At 38.0% G+C, this 14,201-nt stretch overlaps 3 protein-coding genes and 1 long non-coding RNA gene across 8 annotated transcripts; 2 read left to right on the top strand and 2 right to left on the bottom strand.

Annotated features, from left to right (window-relative positions):
- Positions 1 to 16: 16 nt before the first annotated feature.
- Positions 17 to 3,452, bottom strand: LOC103866723 (protein NLP8). Of its 2 annotated transcripts, XM_009144699.3 has the most exons (5): positions 3,224 to 3,449; positions 1,356 to 2,995; positions 1,156 to 1,276; positions 763 to 1,062; positions 22 to 689 (listed from the first exon to the last, which is right to left on the bottom strand). In XM_009144699.3, the coding sequence occupies exons 2-5, from the start codon at positions 2,916 to 2,918 to the stop codon at positions 166 to 168; spliced, it is 2,508 nt and encodes an 835-aa protein (XP_009142947.1). In that variant the 5' UTR covers positions 2,919 to 2,995; positions 3,224 to 3,449; the 3' UTR covers positions 22 to 165. The 2 variants fall into 2 exon arrangements, with proteins under 2 accessions (XP_009142946.1, XP_009142947.1); XM_009144698.3 differs by having other exon boundaries at positions 17 to 689; positions 763 to 1,276; positions 3,224 to 3,452.
- Positions 3,453 to 5,891: 2,439 nt separating this feature from the next.
- On the top strand, positions 5,892 to 10,145 carry LOC103866722 (small G protein signaling modulator 1). 4 transcript variants are annotated; one of them, XM_009144695.2, is made up of 12 exons: positions 5,892 to 6,076; positions 6,442 to 6,606; positions 6,687 to 6,785; positions 6,854 to 6,957; positions 7,096 to 7,766; positions 7,834 to 7,956; positions 8,058 to 8,146; positions 8,405 to 8,605; positions 8,684 to 9,166; positions 9,229 to 9,312; positions 9,396 to 9,696; positions 9,805 to 10,145. In XM_009144695.2, the coding sequence occupies exons 2-11, from the start codon at positions 6,472 to 6,474 to the stop codon at positions 9,552 to 9,554; spliced, it is 2,148 nt and encodes a 715-aa protein (XP_009142943.1). In that variant the 5' UTR covers positions 5,892 to 6,076; positions 6,442 to 6,471; the 3' UTR covers positions 9,555 to 9,696; positions 9,805 to 10,145. The 4 variants fall into 4 exon arrangements, with proteins under 4 accessions (XP_009142943.1, XP_009142944.1, XP_009142945.1 ...); XM_009144696.2 differs by having other exon boundaries at positions 9,402 to 9,696; positions 9,842 to 10,063; XM_009144697.2 differs by having other exon boundaries at positions 5,893 to 6,076; positions 6,442 to 6,594; positions 9,842 to 10,145.
- A 335-nt stretch (positions 10,146 to 10,480) lies between these two features.
- Positions 10,481 to 13,216, bottom strand: LOC117134275. Its single transcript, XR_004458512.1, has 3 exons — positions 12,991 to 13,216; positions 11,319 to 12,413; positions 10,481 to 10,876 (listed from the first exon to the last, which is right to left on the bottom strand). It is a non-coding gene; the product is annotated as an uncharacterized LOC117134275 (long non-coding RNA).
- On the top strand, positions 11,892 to 13,872 carry LOC103866720 (probable esterase KAI2). The gene is made up of 2 exons (XM_009144693.3): positions 11,892 to 12,322; positions 12,969 to 13,872. The coding sequence occupies exons 1-2, from the start codon at positions 11,952 to 11,954 to the stop codon at positions 13,411 to 13,413; spliced, it is 816 nt and encodes a 271-aa protein (XP_009142941.1). The 5' UTR covers positions 11,892 to 11,951; the 3' UTR covers positions 13,414 to 13,872.
- Positions 13,873 to 14,201: the final 329 nt, after the last annotated feature.

Below are 14,201 nucleotides of genomic sequence, written 5' to 3'. Positions count from 1 at the left end.
GCCACCACCGACAAGATTAGACATCCAACTTTTTATTTTCTGATTTATATAAGACAATAAACATATACAGTATCAAAATTGTCTTTCTCCATCATGCCTTTCTTTACAAGCAAACTAATATATGAAGATTTTTTCACAGGGGAAAGCATAAGTGAGCAGTAGATATTATAAGCATGTGCCTAAGTAACCGTTGCTACCACCAGAACTACCTATAGGAGCAGGCAAATCTCTAACGAGGAACTTCACCGTGTGTTTTCCCATACCATATAATATCTCTAAGCATTCTTGGAGATCAGCATCAGTAACCATCAAAACCCATTCTTCTTCATCATCTAAGTACTTTAGTTGAAACGACCCTTCTTGCAGTTTAAACCGTTTACTAACTTCTTTGTAGAGCTGAGAACACCCAGCAGATGACTCAAACTTGAAACGTATTGTGTCTTCTCTATAAGTAGCCTTTACAGTGAGCGTTGTTGACCCACTTTCGCCTTGGGTTCTCGTTTGGTTCCTATCATCCATGGAAGTAGATGAGCTTCCCAACACAACTGCGCCTGAGCTATTTGATGAATCTGACATGGATCGAATTGTTGTTTCCATGCCATCTGTAACCGGAGAGCTTAACTTTCCATTGAAGCCAGACTGTTCAGCCATCCAATCCCATTGTTGACCACTAGCATCCATGAATGAATCTGCACCAAACAGGAACTCGCTCAAGATTTTAAAATCTCTATCTAAGGTTCATGGCATAGGAGATAGTCTTACCGTTTGTGATGATGTCATCCTCTAACTTAACTGCATTGTCGACTGATTTAGCTTTCAAGAGCTCAAAGGAGGTATCTTCACATGCATTGTTACCATTAGAAGATGGACCTTTTGGGGTAGGGCCAGCTGCAACGAACTCGCCCCTCGCTGAGTCAAACCTCAGTCCTCCTTCTACACCCTGGACAGAGTCAAGCACCGTCTGTATTTTCCTTAATGACCTGTTCACTTTGTTAATCTTACGAGACGGCCACCTCATGATCCCATGTTGTCTGCATATCCGTTTTAGTGTTGTGGGACAAACTGCAACAAGATTAGATCCAAAGTCAAGACCATTAGAAACTTTATCTGGTAAATAGAAATGCATCAATGCCTGAGATAATGTGAAAACCTCACCACCAAGGCTCTTTGCAGCATCCTTTAGACTCCCAGAAAAATGTTGTTGGAGAACACTTAAGGTCACATTCTTCTCTGTTGTGCTTTTCTTCTTCTCTGGCGTTCTAGCTTTGCTCATATCCTATGAAAAAAAAAACAAATCAATGCTCAATCTAGTCACAAGTATCTACAGAATAACCAAACCGTATACATCAACATACCTGCTCAAAAGTGGCTTGTGATCCTGTACTACTGTTGTCTTTATCAGAGGAGTTAGCGTTAAGTTCACAATCTAATACTATTGTCTGAAGGTTTCTTGAACATGTAGATATCTCTCCACTCCTTTTAGTTGCCCCCACATCTGAAACAGTTCTCAGAGTTCGACAAATTCTCTGCAATGTACCCGAAAGGCTATCCAATAGAAGCTGTTGCTCCAAGCTTCCTTTCATACTTATCGGCAAGAAAAGTTCAAGTATGTAATCATCTTCACCGGTGTAAGTGCTCCTCAGCTTTATAGCAACAGCAGCATTCAAACCGTACTTTCGAGCATGATGAACAAGAGGGTACTCGCCGATGTCATACACCTTCACATCAGAAGCAAAGGACGGCTGGTTTGATACAAAAGCTTTGCCAACGATTCCTTCCTTCTCTCTCAGACAATGCTCCAAACATGCTTGCACAAAGCCTTCCATCTCCATATCATTCACATAACAAGCTGTCTCCTCCACGCAAAGAACTAATGAGTTTGGTCCATTACTACAAGGAAGCCAGGCTAGAGCTAAAGGCAGCTTGTGCGCATGACATACTGCTCGCAGAACATCTTTTATTTCAGCTAAGGCCTCTCTTTGATTACTTGAAAGGTACTGAGGACGAGGGATCTCTGATGTCCTTAAGTTTACAGCCTGAAGAGCACGGCAAACAGACTCCATCTCCACATCAAAATCATGTTTCTCCTTGGATGTGACGAGCTCCATGACAGCGCAGCAAGACGTCCCAGACGCTTCTTCAAGGATAGGTATCGCAATGGAGCCACGGACTTCGTTATCTACCGCATGCTTCATACGCAGATACTCGTCCCTCTTGTAATACCTCACGTTTGATGTCCACTCGCGCACTCCGGAGATAAACACTCGTCCAGGGAGACCAGGAGAAGAAGAACATTGATTTGGTTTGGAAGCAAAAGTGAATTTCCTTGAGACCTCACGGTAGTTAGAAAGCCTCGGGTCAAGCAAGTAGGCTTGGTCGCAGGTGCTGAGAATGAACTGGTCTCCTGCTTTGATAGGAGTCCAGATTTGCGCTAAGATGCCTTCTCCTAAACCTGATGAGGACTCTATGAAAAGGCTTAGTGCCTTGAGCATCTTCTCATCTAACGAATGGCTTAAAGACCTGGGGATAGTCTGGTTAACAACCCTGCGTCGTTTACCGCTTAACTCGTTGATATCTAATGAGCAATGAAACTGAGAGCTCATTTGTTGTACTGAAGATCTTTCCAAATCATGGAAGGAACGAGTTAGACCAGCTCTCGGCTCAGGTGGATGAGATGAAGTGGTAGCTCCAAAGGTGGATAGACCGTATTGAGAGAACAAGAGATCAGTAGGGGAAGGGGTATTGAACCAAGTAGAGAAAGAGTCGAAGTTCATAAGCTCCGATGAGTTAAGCATATCAGCAGAACCAAAGCTTAAGACATCCATTTGTTGTTCTGTTGGAATGTCTTGATAACCAAAACCTTTGTCTCTAGAAGCAAAAGGGTGTTCCATTTCGTCAATGATTGATAACAAGATCATTCATTTGAGTCAAAAGATAGGATCTTTCAATCGAATCATTACATACACAAGAGATGCTTGAAACCTCCACCAGTACCCTACCAACAGAGAAGACGTCACATAATCAAATTCACGAGTTGGTTCCCAATAAGACAAAAAGTCCAAAACTTTAACAACCGCAACTCCAGAACATTACAAGAGTGTATAGTAAAGAGACCAAAGTTCAGAGTTTCAGACAAGACCTAGACAATCCAAGACAGAGGAAAGTAACAAAAAAAAAACTGAGCTTTTAAGCTATAGAAAGTTGGGTTTGTGTAAAGGCTTACACTTGAGCTCTGGTGGGAAGATATTACATCAGCAGACTGAATAATATTGTCGATTTCATTAAGCTTTGCGACGAAGGAGAGACAGAGAGAGAGAGAGAGAGGTTTAGTCAGAGACGGAATCGAATCGGTCTCTCTCTGAGCTTTTGTGCTTGCGTAAGCAACAGAACGATGCGTTTTGATTTAGATTCATCCACGTGTGACGACGACAAGAAAGGAACTGGGACTGACGATATTTTTTATTTTATTTTTCTAATTTGTTGTTTATTTATTTATGCAAGTATATTTTAAAGAGTCTCTCTATTTTAAATTAGGAATCCTTGGACACCGTATATCGGCTCATGTCAGCGTATCTTTTACAGAGAGCTTCATGCACTGCATGGTATATTTTATTTAATTCCACATTTATGAAACATGTAAATAATAACAAAATAAGCATATTCTTTTACAAAAACAATGATATAGTTTTCAGAGTAAACAATCACCATTAAGTTATCCTTTCGATCGTGTTTGTTTGATAATTAATACGAGTCAATTTTGTCCATTTTTCCTAAGGAAAACTCATTTTTGTATTTCTTCCTTTTTATTCTTAGCATAAATTTATCAACATAATTATTCTTACTAAGTTAAAATGTTCATAGTTCACAACATTTTAGTATTACACAACAATCAAACACACCCATAATCGCATTGATATATCTGATACAAGCTTTCAGAAAAGATGGAGCTTGCCTTGTAGTGGCAATAAGCTTAAGTATATACAATTGAAAAATACCACTATCTTTGCTCGCATAATTGACTAATTGCGTGTTTTGGTAAAAGTTAGGCAGATGAATCATTCTACAATGATTGGTTTCAGACCTTAAAATTATGGTAAGAAGCCAATTATACTATCATCAAATGGTACTCTCGTATACTCACATGATCACATCGATTTCTGTGTCGAAACTACTCATGAATACATTAATAATCCGACTTGTAAGAGCATGTTTATTGGTGCAATCCCTTAGTGGGTGCTTAGTGAATTTTTAAATATTAAAATTGTGATGGGGTCAAAAAGAAAAGAACCAAACTATGAGGACTGGATGTGCAAAATAGCCAAAAGTAGCCATTGATGTTTCAGGAGTCTTTCGAATGCGACGGCGAACTTGATTCCAACGATGAGCAGCACGACGGAGATGAACTGACGATGTCGAAACTGAGGTGGAGGAGAGCTGACGACGCCGATGATTCAGGGACTGTGCAGTGGAGGAGAGCTGAGACGTTGGGGATTGATGATTGGAGCATCGGAGAGGGGAGAAACAACCAACCATGGTCTCCAATCTCGAGATGCAGAGCGGCTTCATGGCGTCGAGGAGTCGTCGAGGTGTCGAGGACTCCCTGTTTCGCCACCGAGAGAAGAAAAAGAAAAAAGACGAAAGACGACACTGCTCCTCCAGCCAACCTGATTGTGCCACGTACCCGCTAAGCAACGTGCCTTCGAGACCCAAATTAGGCGACGTCCTTTGTTTAATTGTCTATTTTCCTTTTATTTTAATTGCCAATTTAGCTAAACAACCCTTCTAAGCGACGCCGATAAACATGCTCTAACCTCTCTAGTCTCTCCCTAAGCATAGATTATCAATTTTTGTAATCTTTATTTGGTTTTAGGAGATCAACAAGAGATGCATGTGATCCACTTTATACAAACTGCTCGGCCTTAGACCATACCACTATGGCACGTTAGTATCCGTGATTGAGACTATTTTATTTGTTCTGCTAGTGTCACGAATGACCCACTTCCTCTCCTGTAAACATATTCTCCATTTATAAAAGTGATTAAAGTTTGATATGATAGGTGAATCTTGACCGTCCGATAAGATTCGAGTTCTCTTTCAAGATTCTTCAAGCGTGGAATCTTCAACAATATACAACTAGGGCTATAATATCTTGCAGAAATTTGCTTGTCTCCCTATTTGCTGTAATTAATTAAAGTTCTTTGTCATGTATTGTGACGTGTGATTATAGATCCAATAATGTAAGATACTTACATGTTAAAATAAAATAAAAAATTGCTGAAAAAACTATATATGGAACTGCACTAGACGATCTAAAGCACCTATGCTTCGGTACACTGATCTGCTATGTAATCAGTGTGATGCATTTTTAATTTACTAGGATTAAAGCAAGTTTTGGAGTAAATTTAATTATAGAAACAGTAGGTGCAGCAACCACAAGAATAGCAACTATAGAACAGTTAGATGATGGATAAATTTAACTTCAGTATCTTCAGAACTCCCTTTCTATAAAACATGTCTTCTCTAAAGTATTACTTTTGATGATAAATATCTAACTATATTGGGCCTAATAAACATCACAGGAACCCAACAAAATTCAAAAGGCCCAATTTGTATTTTTCTCAAAGTGCTAACAAGAAAAGTCCAACGGAAAAATTATATACATACACTATAACTCATAAGATCTTGTATTTTAATCAAAAATCTAATCACATTGCAAAACACTCTGACCTTGTTGATCGTAAACATAGACATTCACATGAGAATGGTATAGATAGATCTCAACTAATTGTCAATTAGTCCTATAAGGGCTATAATAAGTCAATAACAATTTTTTCCACACTTCACTTTATTTTTTAGATTAAAATTTATTTAATTTTCCCGCAAGCGTTATTAGCCTAAAAAGGAAAAATAACAAAAAAAAAATTAAAGAGAGAGAGAGAAAATAGAAACACTTTGATCAGAAAGGAGAGAGAGAAGGAAGAAAATTAAAAAAAAAAAAGGAACAAACTTTCAGTCGCCCATGAAACAATGGAGATCGGAGAAGATCATCATCCTTCATGATCCTTGACCCCTTCAGGTTCTTCTTCTCTTATCTCTCTCTGCATCCATCTATATATTCTCACCTGAGCGCTAAATGTACGTAAACGTTTAAGGAAAGTTTCTGTTTTTGATCTTTTTTTTTTAATAAGGAAACTCAATCCGACCGGCTCCATTGATCTGTCTCTTTATCTCCTGTCTGAAATTTCTAAATCATGTTTTTTTTTTTGGATTTTTGTGAAAATTTGGAATTTGATCACAGTAAAGATCTGATTTTTTTTTTAATTCTATTGATTGAAATAAAAGGTGAATTCTGATCTGCCTATGTGTGCTACAAGATCCTGATTGATTTTTATTTCTAGTTTCGATGATCTTGTTATATAAGTGATGATGAATGTTTTGCAGAGAAGAGTTTGGGGGAAGTGAGGAGAACTGATGTGTTCTGGTGGAGAAGGGAAACAATGGAGTTGTGGAAAAGCAGGTGTAGTGAGTTTGCAGAAAGTTGGATCTCTTGTTCGAGATTTGAGCGAGCCTTGTCTTTCACAATCACACATTCAGGTTGTTATCACTGTAAGCTCTTTCCCTGATTCTTCTTCTCTTTTCGTCTTCTCTATAACAATGTATGTAAATGAGTAAAAGTTGATTTGTAGATTGGCAAAATGCTTAAGCCAGAGAAGTGGCAGGCGTCTTTTGACAGTGAAGGAAGAGTTTCTGGTTTTCAAAAGGCACTCAAGTTAATTATTTTGGGGGTATGCTTCTACTTTTTGCTGAAGAAGCTGTTCTTTATACAATGCTCTGATGTTGTTTCCTTATTTAGGGAATCGATCCGTCTATTAGAGCTGAAGTTTGGGAGTTTCTACTTGGTTGTTATGAGCTGAGCAGCACCTCTGAGCACCGTAACCAACTCAGGGTTGCTCGAAGGTAAGACTGTTCGATTGAGTTAATGCTTAGAGTGTGTGTGTGTGTGTCTGTGAGAGAGAGAGAGAGAGAGAGTGTGTGTGCTAAGGGTAGCTTAAGTTTAATCGAAACCTTAAAAGTATTATCTCATTTCTTATGTAGGAAACGGTACAATGAACTGCTCAAGCAATGCCAGACGATGCACTCAAGCGTGGGAACTGGCTCCCTTGCCTATGTTGTGGGGTCTAAAGTCATGGATATGCGGAAGTCTTATAGAGATGAGTCAGTAAAGGTTTCTACTACAGAAGAAGCTTGTGTAGATGATCATGATGATAATACTGAGAATCATCATCACAGTGATTGGAGTAATAACGGTACGGATGCACCACCTCATGTACACAGAAGAGGGAGTTCTAGTGAGTCTATTGAGTTGGCAAGCGGAAGAGAAAGTCCAGAGAGCGTCGTAGTATACAAAACTTCTAGTGCATATGACTTTGCTTCCCCTGCCGGTTACTATGACTTCCCTTCGCTGCCGGTTACGGATTTGTTTGGGAGGAATAGTTTAGATAAGATTGAGGTTTCCACGCCGGAGAGTGAGATAAGATCTGAGGAGAAGGAGGGAATGCACCATTTTCGAGTTGATAAGAATGCTGAGTTAGTTAGAGAACAGCATAAGCCCGCTTCAGAGATCGAAGCGGTTGGATCATCGTCTTATCCTGGCTTGAGAATATCAGATGTCCCTGAAATAGCATCGGTAAAGGAGAGTCCCTCTCGTGTTGGGAATGTCACAGAAGATCGAGTGTCTGAGTGGCTTTGGACATTGCATCGAATAGGTAGGAATGATTATCCTTGTCTTTTTTTTTCTCTCAACAACTTAGTTAACTCTTTTTGTTTCTTCAGTTGTTGATGTGGTGAGGACGGACAGCCACCTTGAGTTCTACGAGGATCCGGGAAACCTAGGAAGAATGTCTGATATCCTTGCGGTTTATGCTTGGGTTGATCCTGCAACTGGTTATTGCCAAGGTTCCCATATCTCTCTTTAAGTTTTGTTTTTTAGATATGTTGAACTGAAACATGGTTTTAGTTTGGGATACTAACTCTATGTTTTGCAAATGTGTTGATAGGAATGAGTGATTTAGTCTCTCCTTTCGTGGTTCTTTTTGAGGATAATGCTGATGCCTTCTGGTGCTTTGAAATGCTCATAAGAAGAACGGTAAATCCAATGCTTAATATCAATGGTCAAGAAAATTGCTACTAGCTAGTTAGGCGTTTTATATGAGATTATTGATTAGACGGGCGCCTCGGCCAATTTTTCGAGCGTTTAGACCAACTTTTTATAATTAAAAAATCATTATATAAAAATAGTTTCGTTCAGAAGCAGTCTAAACTGATTTTTAGAACACTGGTTAATATACCATATGTTATCTGAATCATGCATTATGATTTTTGCTATGTGTCTTATCTGGTGCAGCGAGCGAATTTTCAAATGGAGGGACCAACTGGAGTGATGGATCAGTTGCAGTCACTGTGGCACATATTGCAACTCACAGATAAAGATATCTTTTCTCACTTATCACGTATCGGTGCTGAGAGTCTTCACTTTGCTTTCCGTATGCTTTTAGTTCTGTTCCGGCGAGAATTGTCTTTTAATGAGGCTCTCAGAATGTGGGAGGTGTGTAGTTCTTCTGTTCAGTCTCTCTTTCTTTCAACTACTTTGTACTAAACCATGCAATTTTGTGTTTGATGTTAGATGATGTGGGCAGCTGATTATGATGAATCTGTGGCTGAAGCTTTGGAGAATGATTGCTTGGAGCCTCTGGTGATTCAGCTTCCGAGAAAATCTGAAGCTCAGGTGAGTGAAGAAGCGATAAATGGTGAGAGTGTAAAGAGGGAACCAGCGATTTCAAAGAGCGGGCCAATTTCAAAGAGCAGCGGTTTGTTGTCTATGAGCGGTTTGCTGCCGAAGAGTGGTCCATTGCCAAAGACTACTGGTCCGCTCTATGAGGAGAGTGGGATGAAGTCAGCATCATCATCATACTCTGCATATCACTTCTGTGGTTTGACAAGGAGTCTTTGGTCAAGGAACGATAGAACAACAACACATGTCCCTTGTGTAGTTTCATCTATCAAGAGAGGGGATGATGCTCTTCCTGTCTTTTGTGTGGCGGCGATTTTGATCATGAATCGACATAAGATCATTAAGGAAACTCGCTCCATTGATGACATGATACAGGTAGAAACTTCACCTTGCATTCTCAGTTGTTGAGATGCATCTAATATACTATGTTGTTGCAGATATTCAATGATAAGGTTCTTGTGTTTCGCGTAAGGAGATGCATACGCACAGCCATGAAACTTCGTAGGAAGTACATGTACAAGGTAAGAATATGCTCAGCAAAAAGATAAGTTTATGGTTTTGGATTATTATTTTTATCTCCATTTAATTGTTGAACGCTTGTTAGAGTCAGGTAATCAAGACCAAGAGCCACACTAACCAGGTTCAGATCGAGCATCAAACCCATATGGAGAGCCAGAAGCTGGAAGAGACTCAAAGCCATGGTGAGAACAAGAGCCAAACAAAAAGTTTACATCAGAGTCCTGCTACTCAGAATGGTGACTAGTCAGATTCTACTGATAACAGTATAATAAGATAAAACAAAAAGAAGAAGAAGAAGAAGCTTAGACAAGTAGGTCATCTTTGATAGCGAGTTTCCGAGGAAGAGGTTTCTGTTTGAAGATTCGTGCTTTGACAACTATTTTGAGGTACTCATTTTCCATTTTCTATAATGAAAAAGTGTTTGCAAACAATCTTACAGAAGCTATGATAGATCTTACTCTCTGCTAAAACCTCTTTTGTTGGTAATGTAATAGAATTATATTCTTATAATAGTTTGGCCTCTTCTTAAAGCTACCAGGAAGGAACAAGCAAGAGACTGAGAAGCTTGGCACTACACAAACTGGTTCATAAAGCAAAGAGGTTAGACAAATAAAATATTATTTTCTCTTTCGTGCGTGCGGGAGCAATTTTGACTGCATACACTTTATACTTATGTGAATATCAGAAAAAAGGGAGAATACTACTTTTTTGGAAAGAAACACAAAAAAAAAAGAATCAAACTCCTGTTAGCTATAGAGAAGCCTTTTTTCACGGCGATCACAATGTAATAAATAACAACATAAATCTATATCTGAAACATAGAGTTTTCAATCTTTTTTCTCCCTGTTGTTTCATGTTTATGCTTCTTGCAATCGGGGGAGAGAGATTGTACTCTTTGTTTGTAAGCCTGCTTGTCTCTTCGTATCTATCCTCAGAACTATCTGACAACTCCTCAGATTTTGCTTGGTGTCATCTTTGTAAAGCAATTATTGATCTACTTCAAGAACAGATTTGTTTGATAGAATCAGCGAGTAGAATGAGCTTCTTGGTGGACATTGCTTTGCCATTTCAGAGAGGAAAGACTCGGGTTTGGTTTACCAGTCTTGTTAAATTTGTAGAGACGGTCAATGATCCCGGTTTAGGAGGTTCAATTTCAGTATAAACCAAAACTACCTTGAAATAACCGATCCAAAATCAATCTGACTCGGTTTCCATTTTTCTATATACAAGTTACAAACCTTAACTGACTTCAAACTGAAAGTTCTACTGAACTGAAACCAAACCTATATATACAACCGAGACAAGTAATAATTATTTGGTTTGTAGATTTGATAATTATAAACTGGAGACTTTTGAAACCAAACCGAAAATGGGATGGCCAATCCTAAAATCCTGATAAACGTTCTATATAACTGAAAAAAAGGTAACAAGTGACCAAGAAGTCATGTAGCCATGTCAAAAACACTCAAGCATCTGGATTTGAAGTAAGCCATGGCTCTATCCCATGAGATGGACAGTGATGGTCGTAGGTCCAAGGTTTGCTTATGTGACGTCAAGACATCTCTACTGCATGTATGATAATCGGATCTTTGTTGAGCTTCTTTGAGTACTGTGCAAGGTAATTGTTGTGTCTTGAGTACTTTTGAGAAGTAATTTGCATGAATTAGTATGTTAAAGATTTATTCATTTAAAATGGTGGGGTTTTAATAAAGATGGTGAGTTATTTGATATATGGAAATAAATACTCTCGTATACAATATGTTATGCAAAGATGAAATAACAAATGCTATGCAATTGTAAGGATATATATAGTAAGGGGAAATGATCAGATCTGTTGTGGTTAAAACTTTACTTTTTGTCACAGAGTTTTTTTTTTGGTTCAACGTCACAGAGTTTATGGTATGTACGTATATGAAGATGTTAAAATGTGACATGCAAGAAGGCAAAGGTATTCGGGGCTGCCAACTTTATTGGTAAAATCTTATGGAGAAAAAGTTACGCAACTGACCCTTTTTTTGGCGACGCAACTGACTTTTGTTCCTTCGCCATTGACTTTTGTTCCTTTTCCAAAAAGATCATGGTTCGCCTAGAATTTTTTGCAACTAAAATAAAGCCAAAGATATTTCAAACAAGTTTTCGCAATTAAATTAAATGGCTTTAAGTTGGTTATTGGCATTGGCATTGGCATGTGTCCTCACAGATATCAACACCATGTGATTACGTGGTCCCATGCCTATCTTGGCATTATTATTTGGTATATAAATAAGGAATCCAGTATATAAATATATCGATTTTATATAATATATATGGGATTTTACTGTAGTGAATTTATACATAGGTGCGTGTGTGGTGCAATTTACCGTCCCCACGTGTATCAGGATAATGAGAGATATATATATATATTTTTTTGATAATGAGCGATATTATTATTTTCATATATATCAGTCTACCGCCTGATAATCAGCATGCACATTTTTTAAAGACTTTTTTTAATTAACAACGTGTACATGCATCTGATTTATTGCGCATAAAAATAATCATCGTGTTTTATAAAAGTGAAAACGAATTCGTTTTAAAAGTAACAAACGCTTTAAAACGAATTTTCTAAAGGTAGAGAAGATTTTATAGCGTCTAGAGAGAGATGGGTGTAACAGAGGAAGCTCACAACGTGAAGGTGATTGGATCAGGAAATAAAGGGACGATCGTATTAGGTCACGGGTTCGGTACGGACCAGTCAGTATGGAAACACCTGGTTCCACATCTGGTCGACGATTACCGCATCGTGCTCTACGACAACATGGGAGCCGGTACGACCAATCCGGAATATTTCGACTTTGATCGTTACTCAACTCTCGAAGGTTTCGCCTTTGATTTGCTTGCAATCTTAGAAGACCTTCAAATCGAGTCTTGTATCTTTGTCGGTCACTCTCTTTCCGCGATGGTTGGTGTCTTGGCTTCTCTTAACCGACCTGACCTCTTCTCCAAAATCGTCATGGTTTCTGCTTCCCCAAGGTATGCTTCGAGATCTTTTGCATTTATGTCTCGTTTTGGGACATAACTTGGACAAAAGTACATCCATGTTCCTTCTCTTGTCTGAATTATCCTATTTCTCAAAAATAATTGAACTGTTACAGATTTTTTTAAATGACATTTAGTAATAAAACTTTTCAATTAAAGATGGTTCGTAAAATAATTTTTCAACGAAAAATATCATTACTATTTTAATTCCATCTATCACTTTCTCCATTTAAAATATCGTGCAAACGGTTTAAACGTTTTATAATGTTAAAAATTTAATTGAAAAGGTTTTCAGCTTTAAAAATAGTTGAAGGGTATTATCAATAAGAATCATTAAATGTTTTAAAAATTTATTATCACTTATGCATTATTTTAAACTTTTATAATCTATTTATAAACTTCTAAAAATAGATTTATAAACTATTTTATAATATTATAAACCTTCAAGTTTTTTATAAAATAACGTTATGTTATCCTCTATGACGGTAGTTTAGACGGTGGGCGGCAAATTTTAACCGAGTTAAAGTTGAAAGTTTTTTGGTGGAATTTTTAGTTGATGAATTCTCTTATGATCTAACGAAGTTTTATTATTAAATCTTTTTTTAAATTAATAGTTTTTTATTCTTTTGGTGCGTTTTAGATTCGTGAACGATGTTGATTACCAAGGTGGATTCGAGCAAGAAGACCTAAACCAGCTTTTTGAAGCGATACGAAGCAACTACAAAGCGTGGTGCTTAGGTTTCGCTCCACTGGTGGTAGGTGGAGACTTGGACTCGGTAGCCGTTCAAGAATTCAGCAGGACTCTCTTCAACATGCGTCCAGACATAGCTCTCTCCATGGCTCAGACCATTTTCAGTAGCGACATGAGACAAATCTTACCATTTGTCTCTGTCCCTTGTCACATCGTCCAAAGCGCTAAAGATTTAGCCGTACCGGTCGCCGTATCCGAGTATCTTCACACCAATCTCGGGTCTGAATCCGTCGTCGAGGTTATGTCTTCAGAGGGTCATCTTCCTCAGCTTAGCTCGCCGGCCTCTGTTATTCCCGTTCTCCTCCGTCACATCCGCCAGGACATTACTGTCTGATGAGTGATGATGAGAGGATGTTAATTATAAATAGCGTAATTATATGTATGATGTGATAAACATGTCTGGGGTAAGTGAGTATATCGTTTCGTTGTCGTTTGGTTCTGCTTTGTTTTTTTTTTGTAAACGTTACAGATTTGTTTGGGAGGAATGGTTTAAGATAAGATAGAGGTTTCCACGCTGGAGAGTGAGATAAGATATCTGAGGAGGAGGGAATGCACCATTTTCGAGTTGATAAGAATGCTGAGTTGGTTCTGCTTTGTTTATCCTTGGATTCTGTATTTGATCAGTTTGTTGTTGTTCTAATATTTGTGTTAGCGAAAAGTCTTGGTCTCTTGTGTTCAGCTTTTGTTCGATATTCGTGATTGGTGGTCTGTAGTGAATTATCTAAAGTGTCGTCGTTGAGGTATTATGTGTGTGAACTGTAAACTGAAGCTGAAATTCCGAAGATATTTTTCAGTTCCTTGTCTTTGTTGTCCTACGTTTTGAGTAATATTTGACAAATAATTTGCATGAAAAATAAATATATCAAAGATTCAAAAAAGGTTTTTAATAAAGATGGTGATTTGAACTGTCTGCAAAGATTCAAAAAAGATTTTTAATAAAGGTGGTGATGTGAACCAACGTGCTATACTGTGATCTTGTTTTTGATGTTCCATGCAGAACTATGAGATCCCATTTTTAGCAACAAAAAAAACTATGAGATCCCATTTCTCATTTGTTCGTATTTATTATATTGATATGTGAATATGAATCATATAAAATCTCTTAATTAAATACAGTATAAA

The sequence above is a fragment of the Brassica rapa genome, chromosome A05 (genome assembly GCF_000309985.2).
Source record: "Brassica rapa cultivar Chiifu-401-42 chromosome A05, CAAS_Brap_v3.01, whole genome shotgun sequence".
Lineage (NCBI taxonomy): Eukaryota > Viridiplantae > Streptophyta > Magnoliopsida > Brassicales > Brassicaceae > Brassica > Brassica rapa.
This window is presented reverse-complemented; position numbering and strand designations above follow the sequence as displayed.

Excerpts from the sequence above, each read along its gene's own strand:
- LOC103866723 (XM_009144698.3), bottom strand. The coding sequence starts at position 2,918 with ATGATCTTGTTATCAATCATTGACGAAATGGAACACCCTTTTGCTTCT. Across the intron at positions 1,277-1,355 it reads CACAAGCCACTTTTGAGCAG|GATATGAGCAAAGCTAGAAC; the intron begins GTATGTTGATGT and ends TTTTTTTCATAG. Across the intron at positions 690-762 it reads GGATGACATCATCACAAACG|ATTCATTCATGGATGCTAGT; the intron begins GTAAGACTATCT and ends TGTTTGGTGCAG.
- LOC103866722 (XM_009144695.2), top strand. The coding sequence starts at position 6,472 with ATGTGTTCTGGTGGAGAAGGGAAACAATGGAGTTGTGGAAAAGCAGGT. Across the intron at positions 6,607-6,686 it reads ACATTCAGGTTGTTATCACT|ATTGGCAAAATGCTTAAGCC; the intron begins GTAAGCTCTTTC and ends GTTGATTTGTAG. Across the intron at positions 9,313-9,395 it reads GTAGGAAGTACATGTACAAG|AGTCAGGTAATCAAGACCAA; the intron begins GTAAGAATATGC and ends AACGCTTGTTAG.
- LOC103866720 (XM_009144693.3), top strand. The coding sequence starts at position 11,952 with ATGGGTGTAACAGAGGAAGCTCACAACGTGAAGGTGATTGGATCAGGA. Across the intron at positions 12,323-12,968 it reads ATGGTTTCTGCTTCCCCAAG|ATTCGTGAACGATGTTGATT; the intron begins GTATGCTTCGAG and ends GGTGCGTTTTAG.